This window comes from Etheostoma cragini, chromosome 12, assembly GCF_013103735.1.
Source record: "Etheostoma cragini isolate CJK2018 chromosome 12, CSU_Ecrag_1.0, whole genome shotgun sequence".
Taxonomy (NCBI): domain Eukaryota; kingdom Metazoa; phylum Chordata; class Actinopteri; order Perciformes; family Percidae; genus Etheostoma; species Etheostoma cragini.
In genome coordinates, this window is record NC_048418.1 from 2,949,666 (window position 1) to 2,972,936 (window position 23,271).

At 41.1% G+C, this 23,271-nt stretch overlaps 2 protein-coding genes across 2 annotated transcripts in view; one reads left to right on the forward strand and one right to left on the reverse strand.

Annotated features, from left to right (window-relative positions):
* Positions 1–823: 823 nt before the first annotated feature.
* LOC117954646 (homeobox protein engrailed-2b-like) lies at positions 824–7,287 on the forward strand. The gene is made up of 2 exons (XM_034888605.1): positions 824–1,780; positions 4,958–7,287. The coding sequence occupies exons 1-2, from the start codon at positions 1,258–1,260 to the stop codon at positions 5,272–5,274; spliced, it is 840 nt and encodes a 279-aa protein (XP_034744496.1). The 5' UTR covers positions 824–1,257; the 3' UTR covers positions 5,275–7,287.
* Positions 7,288–19,648: 12,361 nt separating this feature from the next.
* cnpy1 (canopy FGF signaling regulator 1) overlaps positions 19,649–23,271 on the reverse strand; it is a 14,659-nt gene continuing 11,036 nt past the window's right edge. Inside the window, exons 4-5 of the mRNA XM_034887400.1 lie at positions 21,161–21,524; positions 19,649–19,756 (exon numbers count right to left, since the gene is read on the reverse strand). Coding sequence (XP_034743291.1) covers positions 19,716–19,756; positions 21,161–21,524 — 405 coding nt within the window. The 3' untranslated portion in view covers positions 19,649–19,715. The remainder of the gene's footprint in view (positions 19,757–21,160; positions 21,525–23,271) is intronic.

A 23,271-nucleotide genomic window follows, 5' to 3' on the forward strand; every position in this document is an offset into this window, starting at 1 on the left:
ACACAAAGAAAGCGGAAGGAAACGCACATCAGCAAAAAAAATTCATCAGGACAAATTTCCTGCGGCACCGGAACAATCCCGGTAGTGGACTGTCGTGGTTGCAGACTAGTCACAACTTCAACTTCAGTTTTGTCGGGTTTTGAAGCTATTGCATAAAGAATGAAGGGTGTGGACTATTGTTTTGGTTTATGTTTGGGGTAACCTGTGCTAGAAATCATGTAGGGCCGACTTTAAACTGTAGCTGCTGACAACAACAACAACAACAACAACAACAACAACAACAACAACAACGACAACTTGGAATTATAATTGTGCTCAGCTCCATTCATGTTTAACTGTGGCTATTTCGGTTTTGTCTAGTATAGACTTGATTCATCTCCAGCCCATAGTCCAACACAAACACTACTAACCATCAACACGTGAAGTGGGATGGGAGTAGTTGCTCTGGGACATTGTTGGCATGTCTCATAGGCTAATGACATATCATGTTCATGTGATGATTGGGAGTGGCTTTATTAGGCTCTACTTTACTACCTGAAAGCTGGGCTGAACATTGTTTTCCACTATAGCCACCTTATCCCTGTTCAAAAGTTCAATCTGTGCCCTTAAAAGATCAAGAAATCAGAGATTTCCGCTGCAACCTGAATGCATCACAAACTGACTCGGTGGATTGGAGTAATCTGCGTCTCCAGGGAATTCCGGGAACCTCACATGACACCAACTCCCCGGCTCTATTGGTCCGAGGCACGTGTCTGAGAGACCCGTAGTACAGCGTCATCACAGTGTCTCGCAGCCAATCACAAATGAGAACCAAAATCCGTAGTGAAAGTATTTGAGCGGCGTCTTTATCAGGGCAGTTTAGTTCTGCTGGACGCATCAATAATTGTGTGCAGGCACCCGGAAAAAAATAATAGACTCTTTAGTTTTTTCAAATCTTTTTTTAAAACAGTTTTTAAATAAAAGGAAATTGAGCAGCGAGTCCAGCCACGAGGAGTAGGCTTTTACCAGAAACTGAAGCATGAATTTTCTTTGTCAAAATCCTAAGAGGCGCGTTTTCACAGCAAAAACAATATAAAAACTACTCTGCCAAAAAAAGGATTTAGTCTAGCTGATCGACATTTTTTTGTGAAATATACAGGCTAGCAGCCTTATTAATTGATAACAAAGGACAGGACAACACGAAATTGGAATTACTGCTTGCCTTGAAAAAAAGGGGGGCAGAGAAAGAAGTGCTGAGGGTGATCAGGCTTCATCATTATGGAAGAAAATGCTCGCCGAGACCCAGAGCGCGCACAGGTCTTCGACGAGGAGTCCAACCGGGCCATCCTGCCTCTCCTCCAGCCACCTGGCAACCATCAGTCCCACAGGATCACAAACTTTTACATCGACAACATTTTGAGACCGGACTTTGGTCGAAAGAGGAAGCACGGAGCCCTGGTCCGGGAGGGAGACAGTCTGGGTCTGGGTGGGATTATACGCACAGAGGAGCTGACAGGGACAAAGTCTTCCAAAACTGGCAACCCGCAGCAAGGTGGAGCAGGAGGCGAGGAGGAAGAAGAAGAAGAAGAGGATGAGGACACGGGAGCATCCGACGACCAGCATCCGGACACTGAGGCCAAGAGGCCGGACCTTAGAGCCGGGGATGCGGCTGGGAAGGGTCGGGGGAGCGGCGGGGACCGATGCGGGAGCCCCGAGGCCGGCTCGGCCCCTGCGTCGAAGCCGCCGATGCTGTGGCCGGCCTGGGTTTACTGCACCCGCTACTCGGACCGTCCGTCGGCAGGTGGGTGGGAAAATATCGCTCGGCTCCTTTTCGTTAAAGGCTAATTGAAAGAACCATAAATAAATAAATAAATAGGCCAAAGAAATAAACGAAGGGTTGGATAGTTAGCCTTCTTAATTTCTGAGTCTGTTAAAAAAAAAACAAAGGGCTGAATTACAGAATACAACCTTTTTAGAGAGAAAAAATCTCCGATTGCATCATATTTAAGTTTAAAAACCCTGGAGGCTAATTCTTTATAAAGAAAAAAGAAAAGAAGAGTATCAAATGTGTTTTGTTGTCTCTGATCTGTGCGACCCCCAACCCTGCTCATAATAGACATATCACTTGTAACAATTGACAAACCAGTTATTGCGCCATCATAACTAATTTAATTTTAATTATTTCATACTTCCAACTGGCACTCTTTAAATAAAATGATTTTAACATTCCTAAAATAGACACAGACCTAATTTGCATGAAACTAACTATTTCAAACGCAAAATACAAAGTCATTGGAGTTGTTTTGGATGGGATCCGGATCCGGATCAGGACTTTAAAATAACGAGCAAGTGGCCGAGAGGACGCGAAAATAAAGTTCAAATTACATGCGAGTCGAAAGTAGAGTCCCAAACGTGGAGAAGTGAAGTAAAACCAAGTTTAACGCCATTGTTCCCCAGTCTTCTTTGTTGATATACCATTAGCATATTTTTTTTGACAATGGGGGGGGGGGGGGGGGGGGGGGGGGGGGGGTCTAAAAAGTGAGGACCGTGTGTCCCAAAAAAAAAAAAAGGAAGATTCGATGTTGAAATGCTGATCATAACTTTAAAGCTTTCTTTTTTTTTACCCGCCAACGAAATAATAATAATGTCATTTGTGACAACATGTCCATGTGATGCGCTCTGAAATGATTTGGAGCTTTACGCATGACGCCTCGTCCCCCAGTTTGAACTGGGCTGCCTCTGCCCCAGCATTCACACCCCCCACATTCATGCTTCCTTATTTTACATTTTTTATTGATAAAGGGAAAAGTTTTGCTCTATAGGCTAGGGTTATTTGACAAGTTTGATCGCGTGGTGCACTTGGACTCTTCCTTTGTCGTGATTTAGAAACGCGTCCGGCCCTCAACATGAACCAACCACAGCAGGTGGAAGCGAAGGGAAGAGATACTAAAATCCGTGGAAAGCTATTCGGAACAGCTCGAAACGAAGGGAAAGCAGTCCGAAATGTTGTGTGTTATTGTTGAATGGAAACACACACACACACACACACACACACACAAAAGTTTCCATCGAGGTCCAGGCCCAAGCTTATGGAGAGGACCACAAAGGGCCTTCAGAGAGGTCAGGGAGGCTGCAGCTTCTCCTGCTTTGTTAAAACCTTATAAAACAAACCATAACTCTGTGGAAGTGAGTCAAATCGTTCACTCATAGGATATCTATAGTATACGATCAAATCAAATGTCAGAACGTGTAATGGAAAGATGAAGCGCATTTGTTGTCAACCCAAGTAGTTTTAATAAGCTTATGGACAGCTCTTGTAACTGTTGGACGGCACATTAAATGTCGGCCTGCTATGTTATACCTAGAAATAGATCCTCCCATTCGTTCCGATGCATTTGCCCTCGTCTGCATTTTATTCTGTAATAGAAACAAAAGAGGTTCTCTCCCTTTTTTTTTTTTTTAAAGGAAACTACTTTTTAAAAAATGGAGTTCCTATGGTAACAGGGAGGGAAAGCGGCGCCTAACTCCCCATCCTCCATCACATCCTAACCCCACCCCCATCCACCCCCACCCCCCACCCCACCCTCCCCTCCCGTGCGCACTGGAGTCTGCTGCAGCCACCATGCTAACCAAAATATCCTCCGTTTGATTTCCCACAGCTGCGTTCGGCGATACATATTCTGTCAATAAAGTTGCCCATATCTCAGACTAGTTCCTTTCAGACTGACATAACCTCCTCGTCCAATAGGCAGTTTAACCCTAACATAGGAGCTTAATTACACGTGCCGCAAAAAGATATCATATAACACATCAGGAGGCACTTACTCCATTTTGATTATGAAAAATCAGATCATTTATCTGATGAGATTGGTTCATAATTCTGCTAAATAATCACACTGAGAGGGAACCCCCTTGACTATAATTTTAATTCGTTCACACTCACTGGATTTTAAAAAAGAATACCTAGGCCTAGTTACATTATAGCTACTAAATCATTAAATGACCAAAAAGACTGCAGAAGGACATGTGACCTGTGGCCATTACGACTCAAAGATTAGCCTGTGTTTATATAAAAAGGGAACATATTGCTGGTGTAGCTGATTGAGCTTTTATAGGGCCATGTTGTCCTTTAGCATGTACACCTGCAGTCAAACTAATAATCTAACATATTCCCATGAAGTAAAAGGTGATTAGAAGTTTTCAGAATCCTGTAATAGTCTGACCTATATTTAATACAGTCATTGATACTTCTACATTTCTTTGGTTAAATATATGTTAAATAGAGGCTCTAGCTTTCTGTTGACTAAACAGAATCATGTTTCCGTAGCACTCTTCTACCTGTGGTTGTGGTGCCCACATATAAAGGCCCCTGTATACCTTATAGGCCCCTATACGCCTGGTATAGGCCCCTATATACCTGTTATAGGACCCTACGTGTAGGCCACTAATAGATAGATAGATAGATAGATAGATAGATAGATAGATAGATAGATAGATAGATAGATAGATAGATAGATAGATAGATAGATAGATAGAAAGAAAGATAGATAGCTATCCATCTATCTATCTATCCATCTATCTATCCATCTATCTATCTATCTATCCATCTATCTATCTATCTAACAGACAGATAGATATGTAGGCTACTTTATTTATCCCAAAGGAAAGACAACCCTAACACAACAAACACACATAGGCCTATCCCACCTACCTAGAATAATAAAATTAAAAATTGAAGATTACTCAAAGAAATGCAATGACCATGCTAAGGAGAGATACTTTGGTACACTGTGTGCAATGATGATAGTGCACAACATGCACAACATGTACAACATACAATATATAGGCCTACCATGATAGGCCCCTATATAGCCTACCTGGGATTTTTAAATGGGAGAAAGCTCAAACTGACTCTAACCACTGGCTGTTACCCCCCCCCCCCCCCCCCCCCCCCCCCCCCCCCCCCTACACCCTAAAGGGCCCAGATCCCGCAAACCAAAGAAGGAATCGACCCCGAGTAAAGAGGACAAGCGGCCCCGGACGGCCTTCACCGCGGAGCAGCTCCATCGGTTGAAAACGGAGTTCCAGAGCAACCGGTACCTGACCGAGCAGCGGCGGCAGAGCCTGGCCGGGGAACTGGGCCTTAACGAGTCTCAGATCAAAATCTGGTTTCAGAACAAACGGGCCAAAATCAAGAAAGCCACCGGGAATAAAAACGCTCTGGCGCTGCATCTCATGGCGCAGGGACTGTACAACCACGCCGGGTCCAAGGACGCCAAGTCGGACAGCGACTAGAGGAGACACGGAGGGACAGGAGGGGGTTCTGAACCATGCAATAAAATCACTTCAGTACCAGCATTCATATTTAAAAACTCAAACAGAGACGATATTGTGACATTTTGTCTGTCGTGTGTGTGTGTGTGTGTGTGTGTGTGCAGGATATGCGTCCGCAGGGCTGTAGTAGCCTATAGATGACGATGTCCAATCCAAATCAAAATGTATGCTGCGTTCATGTCATAAAGAGAAGTCGGGATTTTCCACACAGCTGTTAGGCTACTGCCCAAAACCCGCAACTTCTGCAGGCCTACACCTCGCCTAGATGTCCAACTAAAAACAGCCATGGATGCTTCTGTAACATCTGATTTTAGCCACTTTATAGGATGCATTATTTGATTTGGGTCTGAAGTAACGTCTGTTAAGAAGGCCGATTCAGAACTCCGTGTGGCACATAAAGGCAACATTTCCAAATTGGCGAGCGCTTCTTGAGAAAAGAGTGTCTTGAAACATTTATTAGCTAAAAGCACAGCAGCCTGCCAGCCTCTGGCAGATGAGCAGGTTTGGGATAAATTAAAAAACTATAATTCAAAGTCTATTGTCATTGGCTATGAAAATAAGACCGTTTTGAAATTGTTCAACATTAGAACTAAGGCTATAGTTTTAATAGCGTACCCCGCCCTCTTTGACCTCATAATAGCCCATTATTTCAGAATCTTCACACATTTCAACCTGTTCAATTTCTGAGTTGTTTTGGGTTTTTTCCTGTGAAGAAACCAGAATACCGATGTTCTGACACACGTGAATGCAGCATTCATAGGGTCAGATGGGACAAATAAACTACAGAAATAATATCTTCGACTTATTTTAGAGGCGAGGAACGAGAGCAAACCCATCCAACAGGAGCGCAGAAAACACGCACGAGCTCCATGCAGGGATGAGAAGAGTGGACTGGACAACCGTCACGAGCGCTACAGCCCTGTGTCCCGTCAGGCTCAGCGGCTGTGTCAGAGGGACTTTTATTGTTTATGAAAACTATATGCTGAAATCCAAAGATTTTTTTCTGCTGCATTCTGGGAACTGTGAACGGAGAAAATAGCCTCTGACCTACTTTGTGTTGTCTGTGTTTTGTAGCCTCCTTTTTATTATTATTACTAATTATAGGCTATTTTCGGCTCTGTTACTTTTTTACTGAGTCGGCGTGCTGTTGGCCTGCTGAATGTCGAGCTGGAGGTCTGCTGGTTTGGGAGTAGCCAACATTAGATAATAACGACACATTTTTTATATCTGGAATTAAAGGTCTGCTTTATAGAAGCTGTGTTTCTTTAGTAAATCGGTCCTTAAACAACCGAACGGGCAACTGAACACTACTGCCTCGATATGAATTTATTATCCGAGTGTGGGAAGAAAACCACATCCGTTTTCTCCAGATAAAGTCCAAAACTCATTTTCAATTTCGATTTTGTTGAAGAAAGAAAAGAAAAAAGCCATTTAAACGAGCAGAACACATTTGTTCTTCTTTTCAACAAACGTCCAGCCTTACACCCCTTTAATCAGTTCACATGATGTCCCAAAGCCAAGCCATCGTCAACCAGGGACATTCTTCCTTCCCATTCATGTCCACCCGTCTGCCGAGTCTGGCACCGCACCCCCCGGCCGACCCCGGACCTGCAGCCCGTAGTCCGGCTACCACTCTGCGAATGTTTCCAGACAAATAGGCAAGGTTTTTATTTGTTGTTAACAAAGAACCGTTATATTCTTATTTATAATACAACGCACACGTCTATAGCCATGCGGAAATGGGGCTCTGGAGTGTTTACATAACTTATTTTTCCTGCAATAACCTTTGTGTTTGAATGCCTCATCTGACAGGCCTTTCGCCGGGTCTAATGAATGTGGATCCGAACCAAATCGTGGTCTTTCGATGCTGTGAATGTTTCTTTTTTAATTTTATATTTTATTTTGTGTTATAGGAAGTCAGTTTAGTCTTCTTACTTTCAGCCAAGTACGACCCCGGACAAGCTTCTGCCTTAACAAAAGAGTTCGTCAATATAGTTAGAGTCAAAGAAAAGAGCAGCGGTGTGTTTTCTACTGTCGGATTTCTTTTACATCACGATTTTTAAAACGAACACATTGAGTTGTGTGTGTCCCCCCCCCCTCTCAGCTGAAGTTCTCTTTTATACGATCCTACATGTAAATAATTTATATCATTATGGTGTGATGGTAAATAAAAGACAACAATTCAAATGGGTGTTTTCAGAGGATTCTTTTTTTAAATCATTTTTATTATCAGTGTTTTGTAATCTGATTCCGAAACACACAGGAAGAAATGTTCTGCACAACAACAAAAAGAAAAAGTAAAAAATGAATTCACATGGTCATAATGTGATGTTGGCTGGATGGGTCTGCGGGAGTTTTATTGAAAGATCTTCCTGATGATTAGCATGACAATGAGAGGGTTAGGAGCGCAGACACAACACCGAGGACACTCAGGTCTCGGGCCCAGTGTCGGGGACACAGCACCAGACAGATTTTACACCATCCAAACATGTTTAACCCTCCTGTCGTTCAGAAAATCAGAAATGTTGGTTTCTTTTAGTCAAAAACAAACAAATAACGTGAATGCTTCCCTAACCATTACTATTCACAAGTAAAATAAACAATACGCTCTCTACTTTCATTGAATTTGGGGTGTTTTACTCAATTTTAGAACATTTGAAGTAAAACAGACAAAGACGTTGATAAAAAAGGACGAAAAAAGACAAAAGAAAAACAAAAAGTTGGATGGTCAGAAATCAGAAATAGGCTACTTAAAAATGAAAATCCCCGAAGGAAAATTCTGTGTTACAGTTTCACAAATTGTATAATAGCAAGTAGAAATATGAATGAAGAAATATTAGGAGTGTGGATATGTGGCTATCCACACAATACGATTTACATTCATGACAAAAATGTAAGTTATTTTCAAGTTTTTACCACTTTAATAATCCCTGTGTGTACTATGTCACTCACATAGCCTATCACACTACCTTTGTAAAACCATGGTAAACTTATTTCAAGCACTAAAACAATCTTTCCACGTGAGTTTTGTTTTCACGCGAGATTTGAATCATTTCTCTTTTGGGTCAAATGATCTCTTTACACAAAGTGGGCGTCAGCTTACAGAAATCTGAGTGTGTTCTGAACATGTTGATACCAAACACATGTAGGCCATCAGGTTATATGCAGATATAATCCCTTAAAGGGGGAATTTAGGAAGATATAAAGTTCCCCTTCGACCTCTTAAAGTGCACGAAGAATACCACCACCGTGCACTTTTATTACAAAGTGTATAGCCAACATTAAATATGACCCAAACCCTAAACATGTACATACATTGTTCCACATGTCCAATTCAGTCTTTTGCTTTAAGAAACAGAGGGAGAAATTAAAGCCAGATTGAAGCTCTGATATCTCCATTCTGTTTTCAGATGAGTTGAAGAAGTGCACGCTTCTCTGATTGAGAACACGTGTGGGTTCAGACAGTGTTTTAAAACCGGCTACATTCTGTCAACAATGTACTTACATGTATGTACATACAGTATATGACAATGACAGTACATTTCTTTAGGTCACAGGTTTTCAACATGGGGGTCGGGAGCACACGTGGGGTCGCTTGATAAGTGGACAGGTCACACACTCGTGTTCATGTTTGATTCACATCTGATTTACATTACATTTACATTATGCATCCTTAGATTCATATGGGTGCCCTGGCAAACATTCATTTCCTAGTTTGGGCTCAATAAAGTCCATCCATCCATCCTTTTATCCAACCATCCATCCAACCATCCTTTCATCCATCCATCCATCCATCCATCATGAGTCAACCCTAACCCTAACCCTAACCCTAACCCTAAGCCTGCATTTTAACCCAAACCTAACCCAGCCATAACGTCTTCAGTTCTGGGACCCCTGAATGCCACACACCAGAACAAATGGGAGAAACTGTTGGCTCCAAATCATTCCATAGTACATTGTGTCAAACAGACTTAAGACATAAACTGGTGAATAATAAATACATGAAGCACACGTTCATTCATCCTGTACAAGTCACATTTTATTTATTTAGCACCACCTCACAACAGAAGCTACCTCATGACACTTCTCATAGAAACTCTCTTTAATTCGACATTCTGGGATGAAGTGAATCCTCCTGCCTTTCTGCTCCAGTTGGGCTCAACACCACTCTTCACTCCGATGCCATGGTAACGTCATGTATTACAGCACTGCTGTGAATTTAGCGACAACATTCTTGGGAGTTTCTCATCCAGAAGCAAACACTCCCTTGCTCCATTCTGACCTCCGTCAGTGGTGACGTGCAGTCTCACCACAGAGCTGCATCTGTTCAATCTAATTCATCAAGGATGGGTTTCTTCCCATAAACACGCCATCAATGAACATTATAAAACCATATCTTTAAAACGCCTACAGTACATGTCAGTGATTGAGATATTAATAATAATTTTAAAGACTGGTGACAATGCATTTGCAATCCAATGGCTTTTAAAACAACCTTCTCCACCTGAAGGAACGTGCAATCATCCAGCTGGTCTAAAAACACAAAAGTAACCCCCTAACATGGACAGTTTATCAACAACATGTGACATATCAGTGATGATGGCAGCTGGCCTACATCCCTGAGTGATGAATGAGTTTGTAACACTCCCCTCAGGTCTCAGATTTAGAGTACATCAGTTAAAAAAAATGCAAAAAAACTCCTTTGTCCCATCTGTAATGACTTGGCTTAATTTGCACATGTAAGGTAGTTTTTTTTTTTAGATATTGCTCCAGTGGTGACAACTTGTGAAGAGATTTAATGGAGTGTTTTGGCTGAATGCGGCTTGATTAACACAATATAAAAAAACAACCTTTGGTATAACAGCAGAACTGGTCACTGAGGAATGATCCAGGAATAAAAAGGCATCAGTGATGCCAGTTAAAAACAACTAGAGTGAGTTGATAGCAGGTTGTCATCAACTGGCCCCACTGCAGTGGAAACAAACAGCCACAAGGTTGTCACGCAAAGAAGATTCAACAAAACAAATCAGAACAGCGTTTTGGTAGCATTCCTTAAAGGTCCAATGTGAAAGGATTTCTCCCATCTAGCGTTGGGATCATGTGTCGCGATCAAATCTCTCGCGCCACGCAGTTCAAAGTCCGTAATACATCTACGGTAGCCCTCACGCTTCAAAAAGCCAAAACTGTCTTTTGAATATCCTTTTTTTTCTGGGAAAAGAAGAAGACTGCTGAAAGAATTTGGATTTGGGATACATGTGGTCCCCCATGTTTCCTTTTTCAAGCTTGCCAGGGCCAGAAAGCAACGAATATCAGTAAGTTCTGTATGCCCCTCACCGGATAACGCATTTCAAGATGAATGTGAAGCGTCTACACCAGTTCACGCAAACGTAAAGTTTCAAGCCAATATTAAAACTTGTAATTGATGGGGGTGGTAAATATCCATGAGAAAGGACAAGTTTGTGAACGGGCAACACAGATTTTGAAAATGCCCAGCCAGAAACATTACACACTGGACCTTTAACCACGGCAGGAACCAGAGACATTAACTCCCAGGGTAAATTGGATTTCAAAGCCAATGTGAACATATATAGATTCTTTTTTTTCCAGGTTAGGCACAGAAAAACAAGCCAGTAGCAAACAAACCATGATAATAAATGTGTGTGTTTCTGTCTTTAAGAGCCTTTCAAAGGGTTTTTAAAAAGGAGGCTATTCAGTCCATTTTTGAATATGCAGCATCCATGCAAACTAAAAGGGTTTCTGTCTTAGACACTGGTAAAAAGATTGGAAACCACAAGCCTCTTAGTCATTACTTTGATTAGTACGTTCACTTCATTGTCCCGACGGTTTGTCTCAGTCACAGTAATAAAGCTTGCGACACGAAAGATGGGACTTAAAACATCCACGACTAAGGACCGACTCATGAAAGCTTAAAAAAAAATGAACAAAACAACCTCCTCCTCCTCCTCCTCCTCCTCCTCCTCAAAAACAATCCAGCACTCAAATGAAATAAGTCCATCAAAACTCTTAGAACTTCACACGTGTGTGCTGGATGTTTACCTGAACATGTGACCGAGTTGTAGAAAAAACGAAAAGTTGAGAAAAATGAAACAGAGGGGAAGAAAGACATGCAGAGTGCAGAAGGAGATCCGTCAACAAGGAGCCAGAGAGCTGTCTCTAACCCGTCCATTGGCGGCGGCGGCAGCATTGACCTGGCTCCCTGAATGGCTGCAGGAGCCCTCATCTGCATTTCCTTTCTTAGCTGGCTTGTATGTGGAAGTAACGCCCAACGGTCGCTGACTCGCTGAGCCGAGCTACTCTTGACTTGGGCAAGGAAAAAAGGGGGGAAAAGAGCTGCGAGCTGGGTTTCTATGCACAGTGAGGGGCTGTCAGTCTAAAGGGGGTGGGGGGTGGAGGGTGGAGCGGGTGGGGGTGTATAATGGCCAGAGAACCTGGATGAAGGTCAAAATGCTTTGGGCGTCCATGCAAAAAGCAGCAGGTGACAACAATAGAGCCAAGAAACGGGGGAATAAACTACACAAGAGGACTCTCACGTGTTTTCTCCACTGCTCGGATTTCACATTTCATATTCATTACATTCTGTTCTAATTAAAAACACCTTTTAAAATCTTAGAAAATCAATTTCACAAATCCTTACGGTGGTTCTGATCCATAAGCTTTTAGTGTCTTTCCAAATGTTAAGAATTTTCTTTAAAAAAAAGCATGATCTGAACGGCTGCACTTGATGCCTTGTGACTGCATCCCACAGTCTCCCCGATCTCCTTCAACAGTTCTGGGTTTAAATAACCTTGTGAATGGCACACATGGGGATAGTGGCCCAAACTTTCTCTCCTTAACAATGCTAATAATGTTGCCCAGGGTTATTTACACTGACAGCCCACCAACCTCGACAATTACTCATTGTCAACCTTTTCAGTGTTCTAGGAGTTAAGTGTTCTGTAAGTTAAGAAAAAGGTGGAAAAGATCTGGCAACATACTGACCCCTCAATTTAGTTTCCACCTCACTACATACAGGGCTCAAACTCTGTGTTTCAGTTAAATGTTGGCACTGGATGTAAATGTAGACCAGCAGGACTCTGGTTTTCAATTTGGCTTCCACTCCAGTGGGCTGAAAACGATCAGATCCAATGAGTCTTTGTTTGGTAGTCTCGCAATGCCAGTCCTTCCTCCACTGGTCTGGCTAGTCCACATGCATTACAGGATGGGAGAAAAACGTGAACAGATTTATTGGTATTTTATTAAACAAATCACAGTTGTCACGGGCGGTGCCGGACAGAGCCACGGTGCCTCTGCAAAATGACCTCGGGAAGGAACTTGTTTTGGTGTCTGTCTGGATTTACCCTGCAGAGATCTGAGGACCAGGTAACCATAGTCCTCAGAAAGTTTAAAAGTACAACACAAAGAAAGGTGAAGGTACCGGACATCAGGACAAAATGAGGGACATCGGGCTGAACGTCCGGAGCGATGAATGAAACTAATACTAAAACTGTTACGTTACCGAAAATGCTCCTGGGGGTATTCCCTGCCAGTTTCTTTCTTTCTAGTTTCTGAAATGCTTTATAGGGTAAGATTAAATTAACTATATTGTTGAATGGTTGGGACTGGTATATTACTTTAGCCTTTTGTCTTTTTCTGTGAATATCTTAGAAGTCATGCCCTGCCTTCCTTAAAAAAAACTTCCATTGAAGATTATTGTCGACAGATCTGTTGATCGTTTTCTCAAATTAATCGTTGAGACGTTGGTCTCTAAAATGTCAAAAAATAGTAAAAGAATATTACTTATTATTGTAAGAGTTTTATTTTGTCCACAACTCAAAACATATTCAGTTTAATGTCACAGAAAACTGAAGAAAGTTGGGCAAATACACATTTAGGAAGCTGGAATGAGAGATTTTTTGCTTTTCTTTCATAAAAAATGACTCAAACCAAGTTCTAAATATAGATTTCTTTGAAGAGAGCAGCATCAGTAAGTCAAATGTTGCTGAATCTGTCTATGGAAACATTTCAGCCACAGGTCCTGTTGATTTCTGGCTCTAAGCAGAGTATCACAGGGTAAAAGATCTATTTTTTTACCCAAAGTTCATCCATCCCCTTGTCATAAACTTAACCCCTCTAACAGGCAGAGGCAAAGGGCAGACGAGCAGAGAAAAGAAAAGTACATATCACAAAGTATTGATGTCCCCTGTGTCTCCGTCAGACAAAAGGCGGCCCATCCAGGCCCCCTTCCCCCTACTGAGTAATTTAGCCATAGTTCTCTAAATGCTTCCTAGTCAAACTTGGAATATGGAATGAAGGGGATGGGGCTTTGTGGCGGAAATATAATTACGGCAGCTAAAAGCTGGCAAAGGTGGAGAATGGGGGATGACATCAGACCAATTTCACACCCGGGCCTCGGATGGCCAGGGCAAGCCTGGGCCTCGCCGCGCAACACTGATCAAAGCCTGCTGCAGCCGCCCGAGAGCCCCCCAAAAAAAGGGAGACTTAACTATGCTAATCTCCAGGACAAATATATTTTAATCTTGTTAGAATACAAGTTAATGCCGCAGCTCAGTGACCGAACTTTACGCTATGAGAGTAGAAGGATACAAGAACACAAAAAAAAAAAATCACACTTTGTCTTTGAGGTTTTTCGATTCAACAAGTTAACGTTGAGTCGGAGAAAAACAACAGTTGAGGAATTATGGAGTAGTCATAATCCTCTCCTGACGCTGTGAGCTCAGTAAGTACATGTCCTAAAGTAACTGATAGACCTGGCTGTGGCATCTAATGCTAATAATAATAAACTTGTCAGTCATGCTCGGCTCAATAATCAATATTCAGATGTACATGTATTACATGTAGCTGGCAGCCCAGAGGCCTACAGGTACTGCATCCGTATCAGTCTGGATCAACAGAAGTACATTTTCTGTACATTTCTGTCTGTTTCCATTCTTAAACTCCCTTTAATACGGGAAACAACAACCTTCAAGCTAGCGAGCTACACACTGAAAATGTCAAGTTTTAAAGACACTTTGGATCGTGCAACAAGGCAGGACTGCTCTGTTCTTCATATGAATGATTGTAAGCATTTACAAAGAACATGTTTTCAGCATTTACTCTCTAACTGGAACGTTTTGGGGCCGATTGGAAGGATTGCTGACGATAAAGTACACACAGCGATACACTATTAGCCTACGAGCTGATGAAGTTTGAGCATGTATCGACTAATTTAAATAGCTCATGTTACTGCATTGTGTGAGGTGTTAACTTCATTTAATATTGGAAGGAACTTGTTTTGGTGGAACATGTGTACGTTTAAAAAATGTTTTAGTCATCCAACAGAAAACTCAGATTGGACAGATAGTCTAGCTAGCTGTCTGGATTTACCCTGTAGAGATCTGAGGAGCAGGGAACATAGTCCTCAGAAATCTGCCGGAGTTTAGAACGTCAACACAAAGAAAGCGGAAGGTGACGGACATCCGGCCGTAAAGAGTGACATCTGGTAGAATTTTAGGCCATGTAGACCAGGGACACGATGACATGACAGAGGAGGCAAGAAACATGAAAAGTCAGACAATCAGACAGGTTGAAGAGACTTCAGCACGATCAACTCGAACCAACTCAACTCCACGGTCTCGCGTCTTTTCAATCTGCTCCTGCTCGTGACTGGAGCGCTCTGCAAACGACTCTCAAACTGGAGAAACTCATTTTCATTTCATCTTTCAAAAGACGCCGTCTCATCCAGCTACACTGAAACACGCAGTAGCTTTGCTACGACTTCATTTCCCAGCTACACATTTGTGAGGTCTCTCCTTTTGCGCATCTCTTGTTCCACTTGTTGACTGTGATCTGGTGGCGGTGGCGGTGATGGTGCAGTGGAGATGACACATGCCTTTGATGTAGGAGATCAGGGTTAGATTCCCACTCTGATACATCAACCAATGTGTCCCTGAGCAAGACACTTCACCCCTAGGTGCTCTAGAGCTGTGCAACCTCTGACATATACAGCAAATGTAAGTCACTTCGGATAAAAGTATCAGCTAAATGTAATGTAATGTTTGCATTACCAACTTCCAATGATGCTTTGTTGCTTATATTTTGGAAATAAGAACTTGTTAATAATCTTAATAATTTGCCTGTTAAAAATAAAAAAATAAAAAATCCAAACCACTTTATTAGGTAGAAAGTGTTGCCAGTAATCCCTTATTGCAGTGCCTCAACAGTGTGCACACAGCTACAGTCTGAAGTAGGTCAACGTTGGAGCAGGACGTTGGTTGTGTGTTTTGAGGGATGTCTCTGTGTTCCCAGATCTCAGCTCGGAACAGCAGATAGGAATCAGGGACCAAAACAAAACCATTAGAACCATTTTATGTGACACTGAAAGACTTAATTATTATGACTTAATTAGTAGATTATAACTGGTTAGGGCTTCATGTTATGAGGAAAATTGCGATTATTTGGACTGATTTTGCAAATGCGATATAATTCACGATATTGCGAGGAATGATCATTTTTGTATAATTATTCTCATTTAAAAATGTTAAAATAAAAAAAATTGCTAATTGTGTGATTATTGTGTGGTTTATAGAAGGATCTGTACCAAACAAAGATTTCTTTCTTCAGTCTGTAAGATGTCTCTGCCGCACCACAGTACTTCATTCAGAATGGTTTGCAGTTAACAAATACTCTGCAATATTGCAGTAGTCCATATTGTGATTTCGATAACATTGCTATTAGCAGGCTCTATAATATTTTCTTCCCTGTGTTTTACACACAAGAGTCCTTATGCCCTCAGAGTGCCTCTACTTGTGGTACAACTAAAAGCCCAATTGTCAATCAATGGGCTGTGGCAAATGAGCATTTAACGGCTGTGAGAGTTGTCTGTCACCCTGTTGGCAGTCAGCACCTTGGTAACCCTTGATCTGTCAGGGGTGGAAGCTGGGCTTCTTGACATTTCCAAACAGGCAGCTGCACAATGAGCTCGTATGGGTCCTACTGTGACTTCAATCCCTGGCCGGAGAGGAAACCAAAGCGGCAGGGAGGGAGGGAGGGAGGGACAGACCACAACAAACAGAAAGAGACGAGCACAAACGCTGCTCTCTGCAGAGTCATGTTTGTGCCGGATTTCTTGGGTGCCAAACTTTTGCAGCAGCTGATCTCAGGTTGTGTTCACCAATGAAATAAGCAGGTGCAGTGCTTTGTAAGATGCAGAACTTGGACACCCTCGGCTCGCTGTGGCACATGGCTCAGATTCTCTTAGGCGATTAGTCGATTAATCACCCGTTATGGTCTTAATCGACTGTGATTTCTTAAGTGGACTTGTCCTTTTTCATGTGTTTTTCATGCTGAGGGTTTTATTTCCAAGAAACGTATCAGCAGATCTCTGGTAAACTCAAGACTTGAAAGTAGTAATTTTGCAAGATTCTTCATAATTTATCTCCAACCTGGCTTGGGAACGCCTCGGGATCCCCCAGTCGGAGGTGGTTGATGAGGCTCGGGAAGGGGAAGTTTGGGGTCTCCTACTGGAGCTGCTTCCCCAGCGACCCGATGGATGGATGGATGGATGGATGGATGAATGGATGGATGGATACCAGAGCAACACAACAAACACAGAAGCTTATCTAGAATTGCAAGACCTTTCGCAAACTGTAGCCACAGTTTTGCACTACAATAATTCTAACTTCAGCAGTCAAAGTAGAAATGAATCAAGCCTCAATCTTGATAAACTAACATCCATCAAACTATGTTGTGGAAGACCTCCTAACACGAGACTTTGTCTGGATGGAAATTGTTATTCAGTCAGGTGTTTAGTTATGAGATTGATTGTCAGAGAGCTCCACAGACTCCTGCTATTTTACAATTTCTGCCAGGAAAAGCCGGGAGGACGTCTTGCGATGGAGGACCAACTGTTTTATCTGTTTGGGATTTGTTTTGTGTGGTAAAGTGGTGCCACTGCTTATCTTGGTTTTACATATTGATTAAATCAACTAATTAACTGTTAGTTGACTAAGAATATGTTTAAGTTGAGCACAGCTCTACTCAGAACAACTGCTTTGAGTATGTATCTTTTAATGTTGACATAGCACCATTATCTAAATGCTTCTTGTCCATTTTTAAAGGTTGCTCTGGTGACCCCTTAAGGCCGTTATTGGTAGTGGTTTTATGGCATAGACTCTTTATTGACTAACTCCATATCACCAGATTCTATTCATAACTTTGAACTTGACTCAACACTCAGACTTCCCACAGCTCCCTCTGGAGGCACATAGGCTTTAGACCAGGGGTCTTCAATGTTTTTTAAGACAAAGTCCTTCACTGAGAAAGAGACGATCAGGGACCCCCTACTACATATATTCTCTTAAATGAATTTGCATTTTAAACTGGGCCTACAATAACGTGTGGGCGGCCTAAAGCCTTTATATTCATACATCCTTTATTGCATAGAACACTATGCTTTTAAAAATACTATTTGTTGCCTTTATTATATAAATCATCTTTTAGTGCTACACACATGTACCACAATAAATCCTGAGGACTAACTGTATCTGGGGACGGCTACCTTAAAGTCTGCATTACCTATAGGCCAGTAAGCTGGTCTTCACAGGGGGTTTATATTTGCCAATATGTTTAATTCATGCAAAGACTTTTTATTTTTGTTGTAATTAATAATTTGATGGTGTGCAAAAAAAAAAAATGCAAAGGGCTAACGATGAGTGTAGTGGAGTAAAAAGTAAAATATTTCCCTCTGAAATGTAGCGGAGTAAAAGTAGAAAAAAACTCAAGTAAAAGTACCTAAAATGTGTGGTTAAGTACAGCACTTGAGTGTGAACTTAGTTCATGTACTTTAGTTAAATTCAAAAACCTCACCTCATGAAAGAGTGAGCAGAATGGAATAAACCCTCAATCCCAAACCTGTTTCCATCAGCCTTGACCTAATCTTACCAACGCTGCACCAACCTTTAAAACGCAGCCAAGTACACAACATGTCTGAGTACCACGTGTACATAGTGAGAGGAGCTACAGTAGGACACGGTCTCGGTCTCCGAACACGCTTCCCTGTGGAACGTGCAGCCATTAGCATATCAATACATAGCGTTCTGGCCAATCCCCAGCCAGCTGCTGCTGTATCTGGTCCAATCAGACAATGGATTCTTCTTCTTTGCTCCAGTCTGTACACCTGCTAGTTTGTATGAGAAGACACTCGACTATTTGAAACCTGTGTATTTACAAACAGCTGCAGCTCGCTGTACACGGCTTGAAGCTTTTGGCCTTCTGGATTTTGGTCCCTGTACGTGTATCTCATCATAAACATTTATACAGCCACACATACTTATGATTGCTTATGATTTTGCATCCAAAAATGAGTCTCAGACCTTGAATGAGCAGGGGCTATGTTACTATTTCTATTATTTCTTTTTATAACTTTTCTTAACACAAATTAATGTGTATGGAGTAGAAATATGGCAGGAAATACGGATTAGTTTAGAGACGAGCTTGTCACAAATGTCTCGTCTTCTGAATTAAAACAAAGACGAGTAGAACCTTTAGAAAAGCTGGAACTAGGGCTGCACAATATATTGTTATGTGTTTTTATTAATCATCGGGATATCAACTGTTGCAATAAACTAATCGCGAAAGGCTGCGACATATTCGCCAGAGAAACTCACCAGATTACGTCTATGTTGGTTGAAAGAAAACGGCAGATTAAAATATGACTGTCATTCTTCTTTAGTTGTGCCTTTTATAGTCATATTAATGTTTAATTTTTTCAATTATTGGAAATGGTTTCCTTTTATTTGTGTGAAATTCAAAAAGCAATTTGTTGTATTTTAGCAGACTACTGGAAGCAGGAGAACTGAGGACACTTTAATATTGGTTTATTTATCGTTATCGCGATATTTAACAACATTGTATATGGTGCAGCCCCAGCTGGAACCACGTTCAGACTATAGACCGTATTAACAGTCTGTGGTTAAGACATGTTAGCTTGAGAAATGGATGCAGCACTACGTAGAAGGCTCTAATTTCTAATCTCTATTTTCTAATCTCTATTTTCTATTTTTCTTGCAGCTCAAAGCTTTTAACTCCCCCTGCATGCAAACACAGCCCAAAATCCCAGCCATTGTTTGATGAACGAGCCCAGTTTGCAGAGTCCTTGCTCAGAAAGCCAATAAGAAGCAGCAGCTGACAACACAATCCTGTGGTCTGACGTCAGCGAGCGGCGTGCAGGGGCTTCGATTTCAAGCCTCAGACAAAAAACCAGCGTGCACAAAATGGTTTCTCCAGATTAGTTCTTTTTATTTATTTTTTTTGAAAAAAGATTGTCAATTATTTGTTCCAGGGCCCGTTTCTGTCATATCTGCAACAGAGCTGCTCCCACCTTCGTCCACTGAAAACCTAAAACACTATAACTCCTCGTTTGTGTGACTGCTGCCTTTACAGTAGTCTGAAAGCAAAAACAGAAAGAAATATATATGAGCAAGAGAGATTAGGTCAGTGACTTGTCAATAGTTAGTAGATGAATGAAGATCTTGTATTACGTTGCATTATGTTAAATTATGACACAAAAAAACGTAAAAATAAAAAAAAAGATTTCATCAGTTGGAGTTTTTTTCTATGCTATAGAAATGTCTCGGGGTAATTATTTATAAGTATTTTCTTTCATCTGATTCCGATTCTCACAAACGGCCTCCCTGTCATCTCTGCTGTTACATAACGCCGCTGTCAGGCAAAAACCTTATTTGCACAAAATTGTTGCTTTTTTTAAGGAAAAGGGGGAAAAAAGAAAAAAATTTAAACACAAGCATTTTAATTGAGCTATTTTTCGCACACAAAATCACCTCGTCACTGTTTAATCATTTAAAAAACAAAAAAAACAGACAGGCGGATAGAGGGACCAATAGCATTGATTTATGAAAGAAAGAAAAAAAATGAGTAAATGACGACATATGGAGATCCAAGGTTTCTGCCCAGCAGCAGCGATAAGGCTGCGGAAGCTACGAGCAATATAAGAAGATCCACCCTCGTGTTGTCTTCCTGCTGGCCGTGCTCTTGTTGTCTTCTAGGGTCCAAATACAAAATGAACACTTTTATGAAGCTTTTTTCAATGATTTTGGCCTATATTTGTGCACTTTTTAATATGTTTTGCGTCGTTTTTTTCCACTACCAGCAGTACAAGCGCCACTAACGCCAATTTATTATCAATACGTTTACGATTTTCTTTTAAAATTCAGGATCAATTAACCTCGTTTACGAAATGTCACCTATTTCATCCTCGTATAAATTGCTAATTCACTGTACTAATATTAGAGGGATAATCACAGACTTGTGTATGTCAAAGTTTAGTCGGGATACTTGTTAGAAAACATTTCATATATTTTTCAAATAAAATGCTATAAAATTGAATGAAACAAAATCAAAATGCGATAAAAGTAGTGATCGTTAGTTTTACCTGCGAAGTGCGTTGAAGGGATGTTATTTTGGGGTTGTTTAGTTAAAACAAAACCTTAAGTTCAGATAAAGACATTTAAAAAACGGGTCAAATATGACCCCAGGACATCACGAGGGTTAAATGGACTACTGATGGGAACGTCGTACAAAGTCATCCACGTATGTCGTAGCAAAGGGAAATGCAGAATTAAGCAAACCAGATTTGAAATGGGTTTTTCTACAAGAAAGTACGTAAGTAAGGTCACTTTCCAAAAATGACTCTAATCTCAAGAAAGAAAAACTTCCATTCCAGTGGATGTGAGGCGTGACACATATCCTGCGTGAGGGAGGGGGGGGGGGGGGAGGAATGAACGTAAAAACCAAAGAGCTGCCTCATATCTGTGTGGAGAAGCGGTGGTACCTGAGACTCTGTTGCATAACTCCTCGTGCACATGCTCCCCGTCCTGGCTGAACAGAGAGATGATCTCATCCTCCAGCTCCTCGACCACGGCTTCACACTGAGAGGAAAAACACAAGAGAAACACTTGGCCTGGGGGAAAGAGAGTGCGCACACACACACACACACACACGCACACACACACACACGCACACACACGCACGCACACAGACACATGCACACACACACACACGCACGCACATGGACGCGCGCACACAAGCAGTCTTATTTGCACAATGGCAGCCACGCCGTTTGCAGGGCGGTGGCCATGTTTTCCCTTCTGCTTGCCAAACTGTTCAGCCATTTTGACAACTCCGTGGTCACGCCGCTAAAGCACAACTCCTCAGATTCATGGGAGCATCATATTCTACGTCAGCCTGATGGTACTTCTGGCTCCACTAATATTTCATTGATTTGAAGCAAGTAGTCCAGGAAATAATCTGGATTTGTGTTTTTCAAAAACCTGCCCAAAAAAAGCAGCCACCGTTTCTGACCTGCAATGTGTTTTTTTAACAGTTTTCTTTGCTTCTTTGTATTAAATGACGTGAGCAGCAAGTTCAGGTTCAAGTTGAGTAAATCCTGAATCCTAAAAAAAGCACACAGAGCTCCCATTTTGAATCTAGCGCAAGCTCATTAAGTTAGCTTGGGCTTTGAAAACGTTGATAATTTCCAGGTCTGTCTGTAATAACCAGCTCTGCAGAATGTGCTCAATCTCAAGCATCCAGATAACCCAAATTAAGATGACAAAATGAAAAATGTAAGTTCTTTTCCTTTGTACTTCACTTTTTCTTCTTGCATGGAGAACATTTATCAAATTCACTGAATGGTCCTAATCCAAACAGGATTTTTATAGATTTTATTAAATAATTGTTTTAATTTGAAGAGGTAATGAGGACGTTGCCCTTCAGACAGCGCATGTATTCCAATAGAAAAGGCTGTTATGTTGACCCGTCACATACAGAATGGACAAAGGAATTAAAACTACTCTCTGGTGTTAACTTGATATGATCAAGAATATCTGAATGAATCGCCACAAAAAAACACAACAAAAGGAAAAACCAAAGTTGTACTTGCGTCATTGTGAAGGCAAACCGCTTTGGATGAGTTATTGTAACATGTGATCACAGTAAAAGCCATCAGTATGTTATGTAGCAACAGGAAACATAATCCAAATTTTTGTCCCATTCATAAATAACACTCCCAATACTTTAGTCACTCCTCCTGTGAGGTGAACTTACACGTCACCAAATTCAAACATGTTCCCCCACACAAACTAATAAAGTTCTCTCAACCCACCAGCTGCAGGTGGAGTGTGGACTGAACATTTAGATTAAAAAAGTAAAGGAGGTTACACGGCAACACGAGGGATCTGAAGTGTGGGCAATGAAACGTTAACGACTCCCCGAGACTTAAAAGTAAAAAATACAGTATATACTGTGTTTTTTTTCAAATTTAAGTATATGTTACATTTTTTGAGTTCTAATTTTTTAGATATGTGTTTTAGTAGTTCATTGTTAAACAATTATTTCCATTTTTGAGATTTTTCTATAAGTCTAAAATTAAGTCTGGTAACTGACATAAATTAACTATCTAAAACAATTCAATCCAATTTTATTTATTTAGCACTAAATTACAACAACACACACACAGATTGTATGTATGTATATATATATATATATATAAAAAATCATTCCTAAATTTAGAACTGATTGGCAGTTGTGTTAATTAAATAGTTTGGCCTTCTAAAATTATAAACAAGTATATTTTTGGGTGTTTTGCAATTGCCTTACAACTGCCTTGCACTTCCTGTTTACACCACTGATTTCTTCTGATTGGACAGTGCTATAAATGTTTCCTAGCAACCAATTCACACAGGGTTTCCAAAACACAGACATTCCTTCAATCTTAACGGGACAACCCAATTTAGTGAACGAGTTATCTGAAGGAAGCTAAGAACCTAGCAACAACTTTATTAAGCTGGTGTCAACCTGTCCCGATCTAATGCCTCCAACCTTATCACACGGATATGATTATGGATTAAAGCTCTAGCATATATATATATATATATATATATA